Source organism: Humulus lupulus, chromosome 9 (genome assembly GCF_963169125.1).
Source record: "Humulus lupulus chromosome 9, drHumLupu1.1, whole genome shotgun sequence".
NCBI classification, from domain to species: domain Eukaryota; kingdom Viridiplantae; phylum Streptophyta; class Magnoliopsida; order Rosales; family Cannabaceae; genus Humulus; species Humulus lupulus.
In genome coordinates this window covers 131,534,086-131,557,149 of record NC_084801.1, presented here as the reverse complement: position 1 = coordinate 131,557,149, position 23,064 = coordinate 131,534,086, and the positions used below count along the sequence as shown (strand labels likewise).

General features: G+C 37.9%; 1 protein-coding gene across 1 annotated transcript; it reads left to right on the top strand.

Annotated features, from left to right (window-relative positions):
• The first annotated feature begins 10,762 nt into the window (after positions 1-10,762).
• Positions 10,763-11,506, top strand: LOC133800052 (uncharacterized). Its single transcript, XM_062238032.1, has one exon. The coding sequence runs from the start codon at positions 10,763-10,765 to the stop codon at positions 11,504-11,506; it is 744 nt and encodes a 247-aa protein (XP_062094016.1).
• Positions 11,507-23,064: the final 11,558 nt, after the last annotated feature.

Here is a 23,064-nt window from a genome sequence, read left to right as displayed (position 1 = left end):
TAGATCCGCAAGATTGTCTTCAGTTGCAATCTTCATAACCTTCACATATCCCCTGGCCACATATTCTCGAATAATGTGATACTTCCTTTCTATATGCTTACTTCTCTTGTGACTTCGAGGTTCTTTCGAGATGGCTATTGCTCCTGTATTGTCTTAAAACAATACAAGCGGTTTATCCATTTCTCGAATAACACCAAGATCCGAATAGAACTTCTTTAGCCAGACTATTTCCTTAGCTGCTTCTGACGCGGCTATGTACACAGCCTCCATGGTGGAATCTGAGATTGCAGACTGATTTACACTTCTCCAAATCACAGCTGCATCCCCAAGAGTAAACACCATTCTAGAAGTAGACTTCTTATCATCGACATCAGTCTGAAAATCTGAATCGGTGTAGCCCACAGGGTTCAGAACACAACCCTTGTAGACTAACATATAATCCCTAGTCCGCCTTAAATACTTCAGGATATGCTTAACTGATATCCAATGTTTTGGTCCTGGGTTTGACTGATACCTGCTCACTACTCCCACTGCATAGCAGATATCTGGTCTAGTACACAACATGGCATACATCAGACTTCCAACTGCAGATGCGTAAGGAACTTTTCTCATTGCATCTTCCTCTTTAGGAGTCTGGGGAGACTGCTTCTTTGAGAGATGAATTCCATGGCGGGACGGTAGACGCCCTTTCTTGGAATTTGTCATTGAGAAACGTTCAAGCACTTTATTTATGTAAGCTGCTTGAGATAGATCTAAGAGTCTGTTCTTTCTATCCCTGATGATCTAGATACCTAGAACATAACTCGCTTCACCCAAATCCTTCATCTGGAATTGAGTGCTCAGCCAATTCTTCACATATGATAATTTCTTAACATTGTTTCCAATGAATAAGATATCATCTACATAAAGAACCAGGAATACCACTATTTGATTTGCCTTCAGTTGGTAAACACAGGGCTCATCAATATTTTTTTTCAAAGCCATAGGTTTTGATTATTTCAACAAACCTAAGATTCCAAGAACGAGAAGCTTGCTTAAGTCCATAGATGGACCTATTCAACTTGTAAACTTTTCCTTCTTGTCCAGCTACTTTCATTCCTTCTGGTTGGTCCATATAAATGACTTCGTCAAGCTTTCCATTAAGAAAAGTTGTCTTGACGTCCATTTTCCAGATCTCATAGTCGAGAGCAGCTGCTATGGATAGGAGGATGCGAATGGATTTGAGCATGGCTACCGGACTAAAAGTTTCCTCATAGTCCACACCTTCTCTTTGGGTAAACTCTTTGCCACTAATCGAGCTTTATAAGTCTCGATATTTCCATCAACACCTCGTTTCTTCTTGTAGATCCACTTGCACCCAATGGCCCTAAAGTCACTAGGTGCTTCCACAAGATCCCAGACGGAATTTGAGTACATGGACTCCATTTCCTATTTCGTGGCTTCAAGCCAAAGTTCCTTTTTAGGGCTAGCCATTGCCTGTTTGAAAGACAACGAATCATCATCACTAGTGTCACCAACAACGATATTGGTTTCACCATCCAAACCATAGCGAACTGGGTTCCTAGAAACCCTCCCACTACGACGAGGCTCTATGACAGTTTGCTCAGAAACAATGGTACTTTCTTCATTTGAATCGACTTGCGTCGGTTGGACGTGAAGAGTAGGAGTTTCATCATCTACCCACGTTGATGATGATGGAACATTGGTTGGAGTCAATTCTTTAACCATCTCCTGTAAAACTACTTTGCTGCAAGGTTTAAAGTCCTGGACATAGTCATTTTCCAGGAAAGTAGCATTTGTATAAGTAAACACTTTCTTTTCTGAATGACTATAGAAAAGTCCACCCCGAGTACGTTTAGGATAGCCAACAAACATGCAAACTTCATTTCGTGGTTCTAGCTTTCCCTCCTTTTTCCTCAGGACATGAGCGGGACACCCCCAGATTCTATAATAGCGTAAACTAGGTTCACGACCATTCCAGCGTTCTAAAGGTGTTTTGGGGATTGATTTAGACGGCCGACATTGAGAATTTCATTCGTGGTTTCAATTGCATGTCCCCATAGCGAAGTTGGTAGAGTTGAGTAACTAAGCATGCATCTAACCATTTCCAATAAAGTTCTGTTTCGGCGTTCCGCTACACCATTTTGTTGCGGAGTACCTGGGGCAGTAAGTTGTGATAAAATCCCAAGTTCAGTTAAATGATCTTGGAACTGCATATCCAAACATTCATATCGCAAGATCTTTAACGTTTTAACTAATTGGTTCTGAGCCATTGCTAGGAATTCCTGAAACTTTGAAAGTGTTTCTGATTTCCTATGCATTAGGTAAAGACATGAGTATCTAGAGTAATCATCAATGAAAGTGACGAAATACTCAAAACCACCCCTACATTCAAAGGTCCACAAACATCTGAATGCACAAGACCAAGTGGTTCTTTTGCCCTATCACCCTTTGCAGAGAATAGACGCTTGGTCAGTTTGCCTTCTAGACAAGATTCACAGATAGGTAATTCACCTAAGGTGAGTTCCCTCAAAGGCCCGTCCTTTGTAAGTCTTTGAATCCTATCATAGCCAATGTGACCTAGTCTCAAGTGCCATAAATACGTCATATTATCGTTATCGGTCTTTTGACATTTTTTGGTCCTAGGTTTAGCTACTTTGAATAATTTATTATTTAGAGTGAGGGGTTCGTTAGGTCGCAGAATATAAAGCCTGTTTTCCAAACATGCAATACACAATTGTGATCCATTGAGAGAAATAGATATATTAGAACTTGTGAAAGTCATAACAAATCGTTCTAATTGCAGCATGGAAACAAAAATTAAATTTCTTCTAAAATTCGGAATAAAAAATACATCTTTTAAAATTAAGTATCTATTTCCGAACTTCAGACGAGCTCTTCCTCTAGCTTGGACCGCAACGAACGCTCCATTCCCAACTCTAAGCTTTAAGTCACCTTTGTCCACTTCCTCCCACGATTCAAGAAGCTGTAAAGAGATGCAAACATGGTTGGTAGATCCAGAATCAATAATCCAAACAGATTTACCATTCTCTAAACACACATGTTTCTAAGATAAATGAACTATAATCATTACCTTTTATTTTTCGCTGCTAGAAACTTGGGGCAATCTCATTTCCAATGCCCCTTCTCTTTGCAGTGAAATCACTTATCTTTACCTTTCTTGTTTTTCTTGTTCTTCCCCTTAGGCGTCTGTGCACTTGGTTGTGCACTCGTCTTTGCAGCCTTTGCACGCTTGGGGTTGTTGTTTTGTCCACCTTTCCTCTTGTTTCCAGCATTCGAAGATGAAGCATGGTTAGCTTCAGCCTTAGCTGGATTAGCAGCAATAGTAGTAGTTGTCTTCTTTTCTCCTCCCTTACTAGGTCCACCCATGATAGGTTCAATAATCTGAAGCTCGTTCATGAGATGCGTCAGACCATAGTTGAGTTGATCATGAACGTGCAGCATGATGTCATTCGAGCATTTACGATGTCTTCACGTATGTGCAGAGATGGTGCTATCTAAGCATTTACGGTGCCATCACGAGCACTGACGGTGCCATCACGAACGTGCGAACACAGTGCTCGTTATGGGGATTCCTCAATCATGACGAACTTGGAGTTGTCACCAATCAACTCTATGTTGATATTCTACTTCCAATTAAGGAAGATTTCTCTAGTGATTTTCTCCATCGAAAGTTGAGAAAGGATGGGAGTATACACATACACTACTTATCTTAATACTACAAATTATTAATAAAATAGAAATCAATCACATTTGCTCAATAAAACACTATTCACACATGTTTCAAGAAATAGTACAACATATACCAAAAATATGTAAGATATGAGAAAAAATACCAAAAACAATCATATCTCTATTTCTTTAGGTTTTTAACTAATCTATGATATCCTTGTCCCGGTTGGTGAGAGTCAAAAATACCACTAGTTAAATAGAGTTGTAAACTCATTTAATAATGGACACCACTATTTACAACTTACTATTCGATCAAAATAAGAAAATAAAATCTCTTATTTTATGAGCTAGACCCACAGTTTCAATAATCATAGATTTAGTCCTAGTAGTCACTGTAGGGGTAAGTCTAGTAGAATTTGACCTATAATTATCTATCTTTCAAAATCTAACCTTGTCAAAATAGCTAATGAACACCTTTCGTAGGGGGACGAATCAAAGCGCCTCGAGGCCCCATTAAGCTATTGACTATGTTAAACCAACAGTGGAGATCGAATAAAATTTTTAAAATAAGCTCCTTATAATATTAAAAAAATAGTATTTTTATTATTTATTTTTAGAAAATTAATGACTATGGTTTTCCCAAAAAAAATTAAACAGATTAAAATTTTTAAAACCAAAGTCCTATAATTTCTTATTAATTCTAAAGTGTCACATTGAAAAAAATTCAATTAATTTATTGCTAATCAATATTTAGGTTTAACTAATATAATGAACCTATACAATTAAGTCCAACTTAGGTAAATGGGCCTTAACAATTAGGCTTGTATGGAGGAGGGTTGGGTCCAATATGTCGTTCTCACTACAAAGGCCCCATATCTTCCATACAAGGTCCAAAAGACAGGAATTTAAACCTTAGTTTTATTAATTGTTATTAATTGATTAGGCTCACTATAGTCATGCAAAGTAAATGGGCATTCACAAGTGGAATCACCCACAAGAGAGGAATTTAAACTTTACATTTTCTAATGGGCCCAAATAAAACCTATCATTTTATGAATATTTTATTTAGCAAAATCCATATATCTAACAAACATATGGGCCGCTATATGTATCTAAGCTCAATTGCAAAAATACCACATATAGTGCAAACACGCATGTTATAATTGGATGGCCTAATCATGTTACTATATGAGCAATTCTATGAATTTATGTAAAAATACCACAATTTATTTCATTTGCAAAAATACTACAATTAATTATCTAGAATTTATCAAAAAATTCAAATTAATTAAATTTTTACAAAAAATAAGTCAATTTAAATGAAATTTATCAACAATTAACAATAGTTAATTTAAATTTCATTTATCAACAATCAACTTGGTTTAGGTTAATTTAAAAAAAATATTAATATAATTTAAATAGGATTTATCAACAATTAACCAAAGTTAATTTAAATCTCATACATAAAAAAAAAAATTATTAATTGGCTGAAAAAAAATTTTAAAAATTGATATTTTTCAAAATTTAACCAATTTTAAATTTTAAAATCAATATCTTAACTATTTTCCAAAATATCTTGTGTTGTTATAACTATTAGCTAATATTTTAACCATTAAAAATTAAAATAAAATATAAATAGTTATAACAATCCTAAAATATCTCAAAATAGTTCAACAAATTCAAATATCCATAAAAATATCTAACTAACAATATTCAAATTTCAAATAATTTAAATATTAAAAACTATAGAATAAAAATATATTTATATTTTCAAATAAAGATTTAATAAAAAAAAATCAAGAATTTAAATGAAAATATCTTAAATATCTGATATCATAATTCTAATATTTTAATATATTAAAATATTTGAAATCAAGCTTTTAGTCTATTTTTAAATTTGAATCTTTGTAGAAAATATCTAATTATTTAAATCCCAACTAACAAAAAAATCTTATTTTTTAAAAAAACAATTTTAAATGATAAAACAAAAAATATATTTTTGGTTATGATTATAAATAATTTATTTCCACAAATTTTATTTTTCTTTAATTTAAAAAAAATGTTTTTTTTTATGAATAGTACCCTTGGGTACTGTTCACCTGGTGGCTGGTGCACATGGGCGAGCGCGGGCGTGCGCGCACGCATGGGCAGCCAGGCTAAATTTTTCCAAAAAAAAATTTTGAGCAATTTTTCAAATCAAAACCATTTTCTAAATAATTTTTAACATATTTTACACAAAATAAAGCATATATAAAAATTATGACATAGAAAACTTATTTTTAACATCAAAATTTTCTAAAATTGTTAGGTGTTATACCCAAAAAATAGGAAGATGCATCCTAGGAGGCTAAGGGGGAATGCATTCTAGGAGAGTTAAGGGGAATGGTCCTAGGAGACCCCAAGGAGGATGTGGTCCTAGGAGACCCCAAGAGAGTGATCCTAGGAGACCCCAAGAGAGTGATCCTAGGAGAACCAAGGATGAGGTCCGAGGAGAACTCAAGGAGGATGTGGTCCTAGGAGACCCCAAGGATGTGTAGGAGGCAAGCCTCCCAAGGTTTCTTAAGTGTTGGCTCGAACGTGTAAGTAGCTAAGGAGGAGGAGTCTCATGCAAGAGAATGGAGACTTGTATTTTGATAAGGAGATCCTATACAATGTCCGATCGGACATGTTTGGGAGATGCTAAAGGAGGTTGCCTCAATGTTGTCCAAGGTGAGGTTGCCTCAATGTTGTCCAAGGTGAGGTTGCCTCAATGTTGTTCAAGGTGAGGTTGCCTCAATGTTGTCCAAGGTGAGGTGCCAAGGAGGTTGCCTCGGACCACCTTGGTCCGAGGAGAAACCAAGGAGATTGGTTCAAGGAGGAACATGGCATGCTAGAGGAGAGTGCATGTTAGAGGAGAGAAGTGCATCTCCTACCACCATGCACGTTCAACCCACCAAAAACATGTCCTACCACCATGCATATCCTACCACCATGCATGTTCGACCAGCACTTGCATGGGTAGTGAGTAGGAGGTGGACCAGCTAGTTAGAGGAGACTAAGTCAGACACAACTTCAACAACATGCGCGGGAATCTCTCATTCTTCCCACAAATGGGGAGTTTGTTACATTTTTAATGTTTATTTGTAATATAAATGTAATAAATATAATAAAATATCCTGATCATAAGGGGATATCAGTTGAGGATCCCAGGTCTATAAATAGAGAGCTTATGGGATGAGAGAAAGGTCTTTTTCTGCTTCTTCTTTCTAGAGAGAGAAAATTGGGTCTGTCTATTCTAGAGAGAGAAAGTGCTGAAATTATAGAGAATTCTTGTATTTTCACAATCTGTACTGAAGAAACTCAGTTGGCTCAGTCCATCTGATCTTGAGTATAGATTTATAAATCATAACTCTAAGTGGATTAGGCTATTACCGACAATCGGGGCTGAACCACTATAAAAATCTTTTGTGTGTTCTTTATTTTCTTTATTATACCATCTGTGTCGTTTACATTCTCTTGAAGGCTTGTCGTTATTGACGTTCTCACGTCGTTGGCTAAAAACGCAGTCAACAGTTCATTATGTCATAAATAGGTATGCTTAGTGCAATGTTATCTAGTAATAATTTTTCGGGATCGGATGCAATTCTAAATTCACAACTATATCTTAGTGCAATGTTATCTAGTAATATTTTTCCGGGATCGGATCCCCTTCTAAATTCACTACTCTATCTTACTCAGCATGACAACTATATGAGACCCTAGCGGTAGTATTGGTTTACTAGTGTACGTTGGAACGATTCATTATGCTATAATTAGGTCAGCTTAGTGCAATGTTATCTAGTCATAATTTTTCGGGATCGGATGCCCTTCTAAATTCACTACTATATCTTAGTGCAATGTTATCTAGTAATATTTTTCCGGGATCGAATCCCCTTCTAAATTCACTACTCTATCTTACTTAGAATGACAACTATATGAGACCCTAGTGGTAGTATTTGTTTACTAGTGTACGTTGGAACGGTTCATTATGTCATAATTAGGTCTGCTTAGTGCAATGTTATCTAGTCACAATTTTTCGGGATCGAATGCCCTTCTAAATTCACTACTATATCTTAGTGCAATGTTATCTAGTAGTATTTTTCGGGATCAGATCCCCTTCTAAATTCAATACTCTGTCTTACTCAGCATGACAACTATATGAGACCCTAGCGGTAGTATTGGTTTACTAGTGTACGTTGGAACGGTTCATTATGTCATAATTAGGTCTGCTTAGTGCAATGTTATCTAGTCATAATTTTTCGGGATCGGATGACATTCTAAATTCACAACTATATCTTAGACCAGTGTTATCTAGTAATATTTTTCAGGGATCGGATCCCCTTCTAAATTCACTACAGTATCTTACTCAGCATGACAACTATATGAGACCCTAGCGGTAGTATTGGTTTACTAGTGTACGTTGGAACGATTCATTATGTTATAATTATGTCTACTTAGTGCAATGTTATCTAGTCATAATTTTTTGGGATCGGATGCCCTTCTAAATTCACTACTATATCTTAGTGCAATGTTATCTAGTAATATTTTTAAGGGATCGGATCCCCTTCTAAATTCACTACTCTATCTTACTTAGAATGACAACTATATGAGACCCTAGTGGTAGTATTGGTTTACTAGTGTACGTTGGAACGGTTCATTATGTCATAATTAGGTCTGCTTAGTGCAATGTTATCTAGTCATAATTTTTCGGGATCGGATGCCCTTCTAAATTCACTACTATATCTTAGTGCAATGTTATCTAGTAGTATTTTTCGGGATCAGATCCCCTTCTAAATTCACTACTCTATCTTACTCAGCATGACAACTATATGAGACCCTAGTGGTAGTATTGGTTTACTAATGTACGTTGGAACGGTTCATTATGTCATAATTAGGTCTGCTTAGTGCAATGTTATCTAGTCATAATATTTCGAGATCGGATACCCTTCTAAATTCACTACTATATTTTAGTGCAATGTTATCTAGTAGTATTTTTCAGGATCGGATCCCCTTCTAAATTCACTACTCTATCTTACTCAGCATGACAACTATATGAGACCCTAGCGGTAGTATTGGTTTACTAGTGTACGTTGGAACGATTCATTATGTCATAATTAGGTCTGCTTAGTGCAATGTAATCTAGTCATAATTTTTCGGGATCGGATGCCCTTCTAAATTCACTACTATATCTTAGTTCAATGTTATCTAGTAATATTTTTCCGGGATCGGATCCCCTTCTAAATTCACTACTCTATCTTACTTAGAATGACAACTATATGAGACCCTAGTGGTAGTATTGGTTTACTAGTATATGTTGGAACGATTCATTATGTCATAATTAGGTCTGCTTAGTGCAATGTTATCTAGTCATAATTTTTCGGGATCAGATGCCCTTCTAAATTCACTACTATATCTTAGTGCAATGTTATCTAGTAGTATTTTTCGGGATCAGATCCCCTTCTAAATTCAATACTCTGTCTTACTCAGCATGACAACTATATGAGACCCTAGCGGTAGTATTGGTTTACTAGTGTACGTTGGAACGGTTCATTATGTCATAATTAGGTCTGCTTAGTGCAATGTTATCTAGTCATAATTTTTCGGGATTGGTTGCCCTTCTAAATTCACTACCATATTTTAGTGCAATGTTATCTAGTAATATTTTTCTGGGATCGGATCCCCTTCTAAATTCACTACTCTATCTTACTCAACATGACAACTATATGAGACCCTAGCGGTAGTATTGGTTTACTAGTGTACGTTGGAACGATTTATTATGTCATAATTAGGTCTGCTTAGTGCAATGTTATCTAGTAATAATTTTTCAGGATCGGATCCCCTTCTAAATTCACTACTATATCTTAGTGCAATGTTATCTAGTAGTATTTTTCGGGATCGGATCCCCTTCTAAATTCACAACTCTATCTTACTCATCATGACAACTATATGAGACCCTAGCGGTAGTATTGGTTTACTAGTGTACGTTGGAACGGTTCATTTTGTCATAATTAGGTCTGCTTAGTGCAATGTTATCTAGTCATAATTTTTCGGGATCGGATGCCCTTCTTATTTCACAACTATATCTTAGTGCAATGTTATCTAGTAGTATTTTTCGGGATCAGATCCCCTTCTAAATTCACTACTCTATCTTACTCAGAATGACAACTATATGAGAACTTAGCGATAGTATTGGTTTACTAGTGTACGTTGGAACAGTTCATTATGTCCTAATTAGGTCTACTTAGTGCAATGTTATCTAGTAAGAATTTTTTGGGATCGAATCCCCTTCTAAATTCTCAATTGTATCAACTAAAAATATATTGTACAACTATCCGAGACTCTATGATATTATATGAATATCAAAATTTCAATCCAAGATTCCCTAAAAAACGAAACTAACCATAGATTAATTACCCTCAACCAAAACTAAATTTTTTGTGCATGTACACGTACGGTTGGCCTTTTTATTTTAAAAAACAGAAAAAAATAACAATAATAATTTATGCTATTTAATACAATTACCATAATTTTTTAATTAAATGAATTTAAAAAAATTAAAATTAAGTACAAATTTTATAAGATAAAACTTTCTAATTTTATGATTGGAAGATATTAAAAAATTTAATTAATTTTTCTTAAAAACTAAATAATTTTTGAGAATTTAATGAAACAACCAAAATATAATATTAATTTAAATTTATTAATAAAATAAATAAATTAAAAAAAAATTCGGTTACCTTTCTTAAATCTAAAAAAAAAAAACCATGTTAATGGAAATTAAGATTGGTAGCTTATCCATCTCACCGAGTGACCACTTTTTATCTTCCCTATGTTTTTATCATGTAACATATTTCAACCAATGTTATTAATTGTACCTATAATATTTTTTTTAAAACACAACAACTTCATTGATGTCTTTTATTCTCTCTATTTTATGTGAACACACAAGTTGATTCTATATATTTTATAGATTTCCTCCTCTTATATTCTCTACATATCTCATCTTTTGCTTATAGTTATAACGGAAAAGTAACCATTCTAGTCCCAGATTATGGCTCCTCCTGAAATTATAGGTGATCCATACTACCAAATAGTAACAGGTGATATTGATAACACCATCAGACTAGGGGAAGGTTCTGATTCTTTCTTTGTTATTCACCTGTTCGCAAAATTTTCACGACATCCACTAACTAGTAGCGAACCAAATTTTACAAATTGGATGGTCGATAACAGCATGGAAGACTCTGTTTGTAGCGATACTATTGTATTTCTTTCAAGACAAACATTGATGGCCAATGAAAATAATCATGCCAAAGTTATCATTGACGAGATGCTCGGTGAGGCTTATCTCCATCCTTCTATATTTTTTCTTTCAGATAAAATTATTGATTACACTCGAAAGATGTGGAACGAAGAGGATTTTAATTTCTGTGTAAAAGTGGATGTTCATGTTTTTGTTTATGATCTTCCTCCACAACACGATTCTGGCATTGATGGTGATGTTGATAGTGAGGATTATATGGATAATATGACTATTAATTTCGTGGCGGCAAGCGAGCAATCCATTGAAAGATTGGAGAAAGTTTTGATTAAAGATGAACAAATTGTATGTTCTATTTGCTTTGAGAATGTTCATGTTGGTTTGGAAGCTACAAAGTTACCTTGCACACACACATATCATGAGAAATGTATTGTTCAGTGGCTACAAACTAGTAAATTTTGTCCAATGTGTCGATTTGAGATAGTTTTTAAAAATCATTTTTATATTTGTTACACAAATTTCAACATGTATTAAATCCTATTATATACTAATAATCCGAATTTTATTTATAATTTTTACATATAATTTCGAAAACGTGGGAACATTTGAATTTCAATATTTATATAACAAAACATTGCATGTTTAATTAGAAAGCCTTATTCATTTGAAAGATACATATTCATCTTCCCAATAAAATAATAAAAATAAATATAATAGTTATATATTTAAAAATGAATTAATCCACATTTATTCTATCAACACAACTTTATCTACAATTATTAAATGACATGTTCACATTAAAAGGCAAAGGTTCATAGAACCTATACATATTTTCGAAATACCCTTGGAATTGCACTATAGACTCGGAATTGCACTCTTGAATTCATAGAACGCTCTATAACAAATATAGATACGCTATTAATTATATATCGTTACAACCATAATTGTCACTCAATCCTCTATAGACAGTCTACAATGAGATAGGACTAAAATATCGTTTTACCCCTCATTGTATTTTATCCTTAAAACACTTAGTTCCTTGTAAATGATATTTCAGTAAACTAATTTAATTACTAAAATGAGATCTCTATCATTTAACACCTTGAACCAAACTAAAAGGAAACCATCGTTTCACTTCTTCATCAAAATCTATAGATGTTCATATCTATGATTAACACTCCCACTCAATTATACTACCGAGTTCCCAAGATGTAAATATGGGCTAGTCCGTAGGGTAAGCTGGTAACGAACAAGTCAAAGAACTCAAATAATACAATCAGTTAGAATCCTAACCACTTAAAATTGAGATTGAATTGACCTATGGTCAACTATATGATATGACTAGAATAGATAATAAAGATATGTTTACTTATCTTATTAACTGTCAATATCAGTCTAGCCCGATGTAACAAATACATCCGATCGTATCTACTATGCTAATTTTCTGGAAAGAACATAACATTGTAATCTATAAGTAGATCATATCGTAGATTGGCAAGTCAGTGTGAATCCTGTGCACTGACTAATCTTAGGACTAACTTATTTTGAACATATAATCATATTTATATTCCACTGTGATTACATCACTATAAATAAGATTAGTTATATGCTCGGGATTTAATAGAAGTTTATATTAAACAAATAATCATGAAAATAAAACATGTGAGCAAAGTGATTGACCAAGTCAAGAAATGATTTATATTCTTTCATTGATAACAAAATGAGATTACAAAGAATTTGGGTTTTAATTAGGGCATAAAACCCCAACACCTCGGCCGTGGCGGATGAGCAGCTGACAATGTACATCTCGCCCCCAGAACTCTCCATCTCATGGTTAATCCATCTTACCCTTGCCTTTACTTGCACCACGTAGCTCCCGTGTGTCGAGGCCCAGCAAGAAAGCCATAACAGCATAACATAATCAATGATGATAATCACATAACTTACAAGATAGATAACCAGATATTCAACAAGCCATAGCATCAAGCTAACAATAATAAACATATATATTCAACAGTTTATTTCAATCAGTACACAATACTCAGGGTCGATTCCCTTAGGCCGCACCATCTATTTAACCCACTGACTCCGACTCGCTTAGGTCGAGTCCAGTGTTTATCTAGCTGACCCCAGCTCATAGTGGCCGAGTCGCGCTATGTGCGCAAATTATCAGCCTCGGCACTTTTAGGTCATTCATTACATGCACATATTGCATTATCACAATTATACATCATATGTATTCAAATACAAGGAATCTCAGTCCCAACATAGCCACAAAAGGGTGCAATTTTCTTACATTTAATTCCAAGCGGAGATAATGGAATGGTCCTGAGCACGATCCTCAGTCCTGAGCCTTGGTGACAAACCTAGTCACATTGTCCAACGGGTAATTGTTAACTTCCAATCCAAATAAATACTTAGGGGGTAGAAACTAGCCTTCGGGACCTCAATTTCTACCAAACCGGGTAGTAGAAATTGTCCCGAGTGCCTAGGTTCGAACTCCCGACCCTTACAAATTCTAGAAACTATTCTAAGGCTAAAATCCCCATGTGGGTCGCGACTTGCTCCTAAGTCAGAAAGCATGGACCCAAGCCAAAGGGGAGGTGGGTCGCGACTTGGCTCTCCTGGTCGCGGCGCGCCCCCATCTCAGAGAGCATACCCATGCCAAAATGGCCACACGCACCTCGGCTCCCCAAGACTGGGTCGTGGGGCACCCATTCGAGCCTAGAAATTTTGGGTTCATTCCACACATTCCCCAGCCAATTTTCCACAGCACTTCACCTAAAAAAACCTCACCAATTCAACATCAAACTTGCTACGAATTCAAAACTTTTGATTACTAAATCAAGCACAAAACCACAGTTATATTACTAAAGCTAATACTCCAATTCAGCAGCAATTCTCTACCCAAAACCCAATCTAAAACCATCCAAATAATCAGAATCTTTCTTAACATAACCAAGAACAAGAACTTACCTTAGCTATGATTGAATCTCCCACTAGCTTTCAATCTTCTAACCTTGAGCTTAAACCCCCAAGCTCCTTAGCTGAATTCCTTGGTTAAGAGCTTCAATTCTTCCAGACCTCCCAGCAAAATTCCCTTCAAACCCTTCCTTCCTTTGCTTTTCCCACATCAAGCACAAAGAGAGAGAGAGAGAGAGGAAGAGAATACATGGGAGAGAAAGAGGAGAGTTTATAATATTTCCTAAAACTTCTATTGACTTCTAAACCTGAGTATATCTCTAATCTCTAAACAAAAGACCTTTCTTCCCTTGTAAGGTCACTAGTCCTCAAGTTGTTCCTAGGGGTAAAATGGTCATTTTCCCCTGTTCCCGCTAATTCCTCAAATGTTCTTAATATTTACCCATTAATCACGTCATCCAATTAATTACAATTTATTTATTTAGTCTCTAATAATTCCCAAATTATTCTCTAAATTCCCTTCCAAATACCCCCAGGCTCCCCCTGCCCGGGTATTAAATCTTGCTATGATTATTTTGCCAATCTACTCACTAGGATTGTCTTGAGTCATATGCTGCTAATATATCCACATAGTCATACAATCATATTAATCATGCATGCCACATAATCATGCATAAAATCATTAAATCACACATATACCAATTATGCCCTCCCGACATGCTAATCAAGGCCCTTAAGCCTTATTAGTTATTTTGGGTCGTTACAACTATCCCCTCCTACTAAGAATTGCGTCCTCGAAATTTACCTGAATAACTCGGGATACTGATCCCGCATCGCTGACTGAAGCTCTCAGGTTGCTTCCTCGACCCTCCTATTCCTCCACAATTCTTTAACTAGAGGAATCGTCTTGTTCTGTAGAACCTTGTCTTATTTGTCTAAGACCTGAATTGGTCATTCCTCATAAGACAAATCTGTCTACAGATCTAAGTCCTCATATTTCAACACATGAGTCGTATCTAAGACGTACTTCTGAAGCATAGAAATGTAGAATATGTCATGAACTCCCAACAATGACGGTGGTAGTGCCAATCTATAGGCCACCTATCCAATCCTCTCCAGGATCTCAAAAGGTCCAACAAATCTAGGGCTCAGCTTGCCCTTTTTCCCGAACCTTCTCACTCCTCGCAGTGGTGAGACTCGTAGAAACATGTGGTCCCCCACCTGGAATGTTACGTTCCTATGCTTAGGATCAGCGTAGCTTTTCTGTCTGCTCTGCGAAGCGAGCATTTGAGCTCGAATCTTCTCGATAGCCTCATTAGTCTTCTGAACCGTGTCTGGTCCCAAGTACTTCCTCTATCCTATCTCATCCCAATGAATGGGCGATCTACATCTCCTCCCATATAACATCTCATATGGAGCTACTCCAATCGTTGATTCATAACTATTGTTATATGAAAACTCAATCAACGGAAGATACTTACTCCAAGATCCCTCAAAGTCTATCACACATGCCCTGAGCAAGTCCTCCAATACCTGAATCGTCCTTTTAGACTATCCATTAGTCTGAGGATGAAAGGTCGTACTGAACTTCAATTGAGTCCCTATAGCCTTCTGCAATCCACCCCAAAACTTGGAGGTAAAGATAGGATCCCGGTCTGATACTATAGACTTGGGAACCCCATGGATACATACAATCTCCCTCACATACAGCTCCGCATTCTGATCCATAGTATAAGTCGTCTTCACTGGCAGAAAGTGAGCTGACTTGGTGTATCTGTCCACTATCACCCACACCAAGTCATGCAGCCCGCTATCCTGGGTAAACCTCCCACAAAATCCATCGTAATATCCTCCCATTGCCACTCGGGAATACCCAAAGGTTGTAGCAACCCCGCCGACCACTAATGCTCAGCCTTCACCTGTTGACAAGTTAAACACTTAGCCACGTACTCCACTACATCCTTCTTCATCCCATACCACCAATACAACATCTAAAGATCTTGATACATCTCCGTGGTACCTGGATGGAGTGAGTATGGTGTAGTATGGGATTCATTGAGTAACTCTCGTCTATTCTCCATATCAGTCAGGACACGAATCCGACCCTTATATTGCAATAAACCAGTCTCTGAAATGGAATAGTCCTTAGCTACTCCAGCAAAGACCTTCCCTCTAACTTCCTGTAGCTGTGCGTCAGCCATTTGATCCTCTTTAATCCACTCTAGCAGGGTCGACTATAAGGTAATATTGGCCAATCAGTCCACAACCAACTCTATCCTCGCTCTGGACATCTCCTTTGCCAATTCTCTCGACATCTGACCAGAGCTAAATAACTGTCCCGAGCTCCTCTGGCTCAGTGCATCCACCACTACATTGGCTTTCCCTGGGTGGTAAAGAATGTCATAATCATAGTCCTTTACCAACTCTAGCCAACACCTCTGCCTCATGTTTAGGTCCTTCTGGGTGAAGAAGTACTTCAAACTTTAGTGATCGGTGTATATCTCGCACTTCTCTCCATACAGATAATGTCACCATATCTTTAGTCTGAATACCACCGCTGCTCATATTCCTTCAGCAATTGTGATGCATAAGTTATAACCTTCTCAGTGTGCATCAACACACAGCCCAGTTCCAGTCTCGATGCGTCACAATATACCACAAACTTTCCTCCATCCGAAGGGAGACTCAACACAGGTGTCGTAATCAGTCGTCACTTCAATTCCTGAAAATTGTTCTCACACTTGCCTGACCAGACAAACTTCAAATTCTTTCGTGTCAATTCTGTCATCCATGCAGCAATCTTTGAAAATCCTTCCATAAACCGCCTATAATATCATGATAATCCAAGGAAGCTCCTAACCTCTGAGGCATTCCTTGGCCTCGACCAATCTCTCACTGCCTCCACCTTAGATGGATCTACCTTAATCCCATCCTCACCAACAACATGTCCAAGGAATGCCACTTCTGGTAGCCAAAACTCACACTTCTTAAACTTGGCGTACAACCAGTGCTTTCTCAACCTCTGCAAGACCTGTCGGAGATGTTGTTCATGCTCTGCCTCTAAACTGGAGTACACTAGGATGTCGTCGATGAATACAATCACAAAATAAACCAAGAAGTTGTTGAAAACCCTATTCATCAAGTCCATGAATGTTGTTGGGGCATTGGTCAAACCAAAGACATGACCAGAAACTCATAATGCCCATACCTTGTTCGGATGGCTGTCTTCGGTACATCCTCGTCCTTGATCCTCAGCTGGTGATAACCAGAGCGATGATCAATCTTTGAGAACACTGTCTTTCCCTATAGCTGATCAAACAAGTCATCGATCCTTGGTAAGGGGTACTTATTCTTGATGGTCAACTTGTTCAACTCCCTGTAGTCTATGCACATCCTCAGAGTCCTGTCCTTTTCTTCACAAACAAAACCGAAGCACCCCATGGCAAGAAGCTAGGCCTGATAAACCCCAAATAAAGAAGCTCATGTAATTGTATCTTCAATTCTTTTTGCTCCGCCGGAGCCATCCTATATGGTGCCCTTGACACTGGCTCTGTCCCCAGCGCTAACTCAATGACGAACTGAATCTCCCTCTGCGGTGGCAGCACTGGTAAATCCTCAGGGAACATGTCCAAGAACTCACGAACTAATCTGGTCTCTCCCAGCCCTACTAGAAAAACTCTAGTAGTATCCACCACACTAGCTAGAAAACCTATACAACCTCCTTGTAATAAGTCTCTAGCTCTCAATGCTAATATCATGGGAATGCGGGGTCTGTGTATCACACCCACGAAAACAAAGGGATCCTCATCCTCAGGCTCAAAAGTCACCAACTTCTACCTGCAATCAATGGTAGCCCCATATCTGGCCATCCAATCCATCCCAAGAATCATGTCAAAATCCTCCATACCTAACTAATTCAAGTCTACTGATAGCTCCCTACCATCAAAGATCATTGGTAGTGCTCTAATCCACCTCCTAGACACCACAAGTTCCCTCATAGGCAGTATAGTCCCAAACCTCGTAGTATAATACTCACTAGGTCTGCATAATCTATCAATTACCTTACTAGAAACAAACAAATGCGTAGCACCAGAGTCAATCAATACAGTAAAAGGAGAGCTAGCGCTAAAAAGCTGACCTATCACCATCGAAGGACTAGCCTTGGCCTCTTCCTGCGTCAAGGTGAACACTCGAGCTGGAGTCAAGCTATCCACCTTCCCTGCTTCCTCTTTCTTTGCTATTGGGTAGTCTTTCTTGAGGTGTCCCACCACCCCGAACAGATAGCAGGCCTTTGCCCGACATTCGCCTAGATGGCGCTTCCTGCACCTTGTGCACTCAGGGTAATTCCTCCATGTCTCACCGCCTCCCTAGCGAACACCCTACACACCCGACCCCTCCTATTAGGATCATCAGTGGTCGAAGTGTCAAGGGTCTTCCACTTCAGATCACTGGGGACTCTGCCCCTACCAGACCCTGGATATGGAGGCACCGCCACACGAACCTCCCATCTCGCAGTGTTCTCCCTCCAAATCTTATTCTCCACCTCCTCAGCGGTAAGAGCCTTCTCAACAGCCTGGGCATATGTAATGCCCTGGATAACCAAGACCGTTACACTGTGTGTTTAAAATAGTGCGAGACTTGCTAATCAAGTCATTTAAATAAAAATGTGAATCTAAAGACATGAACAGGTTAGGTTTAAAAGATTTTGGTTATAAACGAGTAATTTTCATTAAAATAAATGTTTGGTACATGGGATCCCAAATCAGGGTTTAAATGACATATTTACAAGATTTCCAAATGTTATAAATAATCAAAGCCACTCTAATGGAAAAATACACATTTTAGGTTTCTGTTCCTATACAATCCCTCGACCATGGCGACTGAGCAGCTGACAATGTACACCTCGCCCCCAGAGCTCTCCAACCCATGGTCAATTCATCTTACCCTTGCCTTTACCTGCACCACGTAGCACCCGTGAGTCGAGGCCTAGCAAGAAAACTATAACATCATAGCACAATCAATGTCGATAATCAAATAGTTCACAAAACATAACCAAATGATTCACAAGACATTAATCAATTAACCAACAAGCCATAGCATTCAATTAATCAAGGATAACAGTCGATAAACCTATGATCTAACATCCAGATATTCAACATTTCATATACATCAAGTTAACAACAGTACACACGTCATGCAATAACTAGGGTTGATGCCCTTAGGCTGCACCCTCTGTTTAATCCACTATCTTTGGCTCACTTAGGCCAAGCTCAGTGTTCAACCCATTGACTCTGGTCCGCTTAAACTGAGCTTAGTGATTATTAAGCTGTCATCGGCTACCAGTGGCCGAGCCGTGTCCTGTGCGCCAATATTGATCCCAACACTCTTAGGCCATTTATTTCATGTTCACATGGCGTAATAACATTGTACAATAGTGCATACAAGTATAGGGAACCCTTAGTCCCAACATATTTACACAACCTAGTGCAGTTTTCTTACCTTTAATTATGAGTGCTTTGACTAAGAAAGACGACCCTCGAGCACGATCCGGCCCCAAGCCCTAGCATACACCTAGTCACAACCATGATAAAAGATTCCATCAATAATAAGTGAATAAGGGTTTCCAGACCAAGTTCTAGCCTTCAAGACATCAAATTCCATCAAGCACGGTAGTGGAATCGATCTCGAGTACCCTAGGTTAAGTCCCCGTACCTTAAACCTCCTCAAGGCCAAAAATTCCTTTGAGAGTCGCAGCCCTAGGACCTCCATGCCAGGGCCCGCCCCCTACCAGAGGCCCATTCTCCCCAGACAACACACACGGGTCGCGGCCCTAAGCTTCCTATGCCGTGGCCCGACCTTCTTCCTGGCACACATCTGTTCTAGAAGGCCGCGACACACCAAGAACAGAGTCGTGGCCCGACCCCTTCGAACCCAGAAAAATCTCCATTTTCATCCACCAAATCTCAACCAAACCAATCCAGAATCACCCCAACAACATAATTTAACTATCCTAATAATTCTAACCTGTTCCCAGCAATAAAACCTAACAAGAACTTAGCTTAAATCCTCACCCAAAACTTCAATTCAATTCTCAACATCAAAGACCCAAAAACTCTTAAAACTCAAAACTTAAATGTTCAAACCTCAATTCAAATCTTACCTCAAAGTCTGCTTGAATCCACCAGCTAATACTGAACTAATCGCCAAGTCTGTAGCTCCAATTCTTGTGAACCTAGCCCAAAAATCCCTTGATTTCCACAAGTTAGCTTGAGAGACTTCTTGAGAGAAAAGAGAGAGTAACTGAAGAGGGAGAGTCAGTTCAGGCAACCTTCTAAACACTTCCTACCTTTTGTCTTATCTAACTTAAGCCTCTTAAGCTAATCCCAAGGCTCATGGTACCAAAAACGTCCCTGAGGGCAAAATGGTAAATTTCCCCACTATTCCCTCCTAAGCTTCATAACCTCAAATATTTCTCCAATTATTTATTTTCATAACTCAATAACCCAATATAAATGTCTATTACCCAAAATACTCCTCGACTCGCCCCGAGTCGGGTATCGAGTCCCGTTGTGAGTTTCCCGCTAACTTGCTCCCTAGGATCGCCTTGTGCCGTATGCTGCAAATATAAATCCACATAATAATATGGTCTCAACAGTTTATCACAAATAATCACATTTATGCACTAACGGGCTAAAATTTCAATTATGCCCTTACAAGCTAAACAGGGCATGCAGGCTTATCTAATACTCATAAACATGCATTCCACATATCCATATTATCATAGGATCATGCATTTTTTACCAGTAATTCACATAACTTCCAATTATGCCCTCCCGGCACACTAATCAAGGCCCTTAAGCCTTATTAGTAATTTTGGGTAATTTTGGGTCGTTACAGCATAAGTCGTCCCCCCCAGGTACTGTTGTAATTCTCACATCTCGGGCTATCATAGTATTAAGCCCTCTAATGAATCTGTCCTATCTAGCTACATCAGTAGGCACTGGGTAGGGTGCAAACTTTGCAAGCCTATCAAATTTCAGGTCATACTCTGTGACTGTCATATATTCCCTGTACTAACCCCACAAACTCATTCACTTTTGCTGCCCTGACGGCAACATTACAGTACTTCTGGCTGAACAAGTCTTTGAACCCATCCCAAGTCAGAGTAGAAATATCCCTAGTCTATGATGCCACTTTCCACCAGATAAGGGCATCATCTCTCAGCATGTAGGTGGCATAGCCACCCTGTCATTACCTTCCACCCTCATGAAATCTAGGATAGAAGTTATCATACTCATCCATTGTTCGCCCTTCAGTGGATCTGGTCCTCCCTCAAAGATTGGAGGATGCTGCCTCCTAAACCGCTCATACAAGGGCTTCCACCTGTTCCCAATCTCAGGTGCCTGAACTACTGGTGCCACAATAGGTGGCAAAATAGGTGCAGCACTCCCTAATGGAGCCTGTTGTCTTAGAAGAAGGATTTGCTCTTCCTGACTCTGTAACCGAGCTTGCATGCCTGCAAGTATCTGCTGCCAGTTCTCAGGGACTGGCGAAGGGTTATGGCCCTGGTCATCATCCCTAGTCTCAGACCCTGTGTCGACTATCCATATAGATCGCCTTGGATGCATAACTATCCAAGTTTATCTGCAATCAATGACTCGGAGGTCAAACAATGATGACAGGATAACAATCTTTCCATGATCCACCGTTGGAACTCAACCAACCATAAGCAATCAAGATGCAAATAATCATTCAAATATTCACCCACATGTAAAAGCAATGCTAATAAGCACGCCTCATTATCATCACACAACAATCAAGGGCCAGGCGTTATCAGTATCTCATGCTCCCTATTAATCATATAGTAAAGCATTCATATTTCATTCAAACACTTAAGCATATAATCACATGTATACAATTACCAAACTCTGAGTCGAGCTTGTCTTTAGCGGCAAGTGTACATGTCCAGCCAGTCTTCAGGAACCTTTAAACCTAGACTGCTCAGATACCAAGTTGTAACGCCCTGGATAACCAAGACCATTACACCATGTATTTGAAATAGTGCAAGACCTGCTAATCAAGTCATTTGAATAAAAATGTGATCCTAAAGTCATAATCAGGTTAGGGTTAAAATATTTTTGATCATAAACTGTTAATTTCACTAAAATAGATGCTCGGTACATGATGTTATATTATTTCATATAATATAATATTAGATTAAATAATGTGACAAAATGTGATTTGTCACACCTTGTAAAATATTATTGAGAGTCACAAAATTAGACACATGTGTATGTCCAAATGTGACATATTTTGGAGTTACAAAATCAGTTACAAATTTGTAACTCCCAAATATTACCCAATAATGTGTATATTATATGTTACACATTTGAGATTGGATTTCATAAATCCATATGAGAAATGGCTGATAGAGATGTGATTTTAACTCCCATATTGTGTATGGAAGTTACAAAATCAAGTGGGAATAAATTGGAACGTTTTGAAAAAAACTAAAAAAATCGTTGCTGGAACTGACTGAGGGCCGCAGCGCCTGGTAGCAAGCGCCGCGGCCCTAGTGCCTGACAACCTTTTCCAACTTTGGTTTTTATCCAATTTTGAATGTTTCCAAAAGCCAAGTAACTCCCAAATCTCTATTTTAATTCCATAAAACATCCAATTAATCATTGGTAACAGCCATGGGCGTTGGTGGAATTTGAAATTCAAAGGGTGTCTCTAAACTCTATAAATAGGACCCCTAATGCTCACTTGTAAGACACACCATTTTTCATCCACAAAGCACTTGGCTGAAAAATACACCTTGAGGCTTGATTATTCCAGAGAGTTATTTCCTTGAGAGATCCCTTAGTGCTTAGAGAATAGGGGGAAATAAGCTTTTGGACAAAGGTCTTGAACCTTGTTCAAGTTGGTGATCCCCACTACTCTACACTTTGGTTGTGTGAGAGTTTGTTTGTGTTTTCATTCTTTTGTTCTTCTTATTTACTTGTATTATTATAGTATTGAGCTTGTAATCTTCTTCTTCTACATCTTTCTAGTTACTTGTATTTTGAGCAATTGAGTTGTAATACTTATTTAATCAATATTATCTTGTCCATTGTATTTTTGCATAGAGTTGTATTTGGTTTTTCCATAATTCCATTGAGCAATAATAT

Coding starts and splice junctions, on each gene's coding strand:
- LOC133800052 (XM_062238032.1), top strand. CDS start 10,763: ATGGCTCCTCCTGAAATTATAGGTGATCCATACTACCAAATAGTAACA.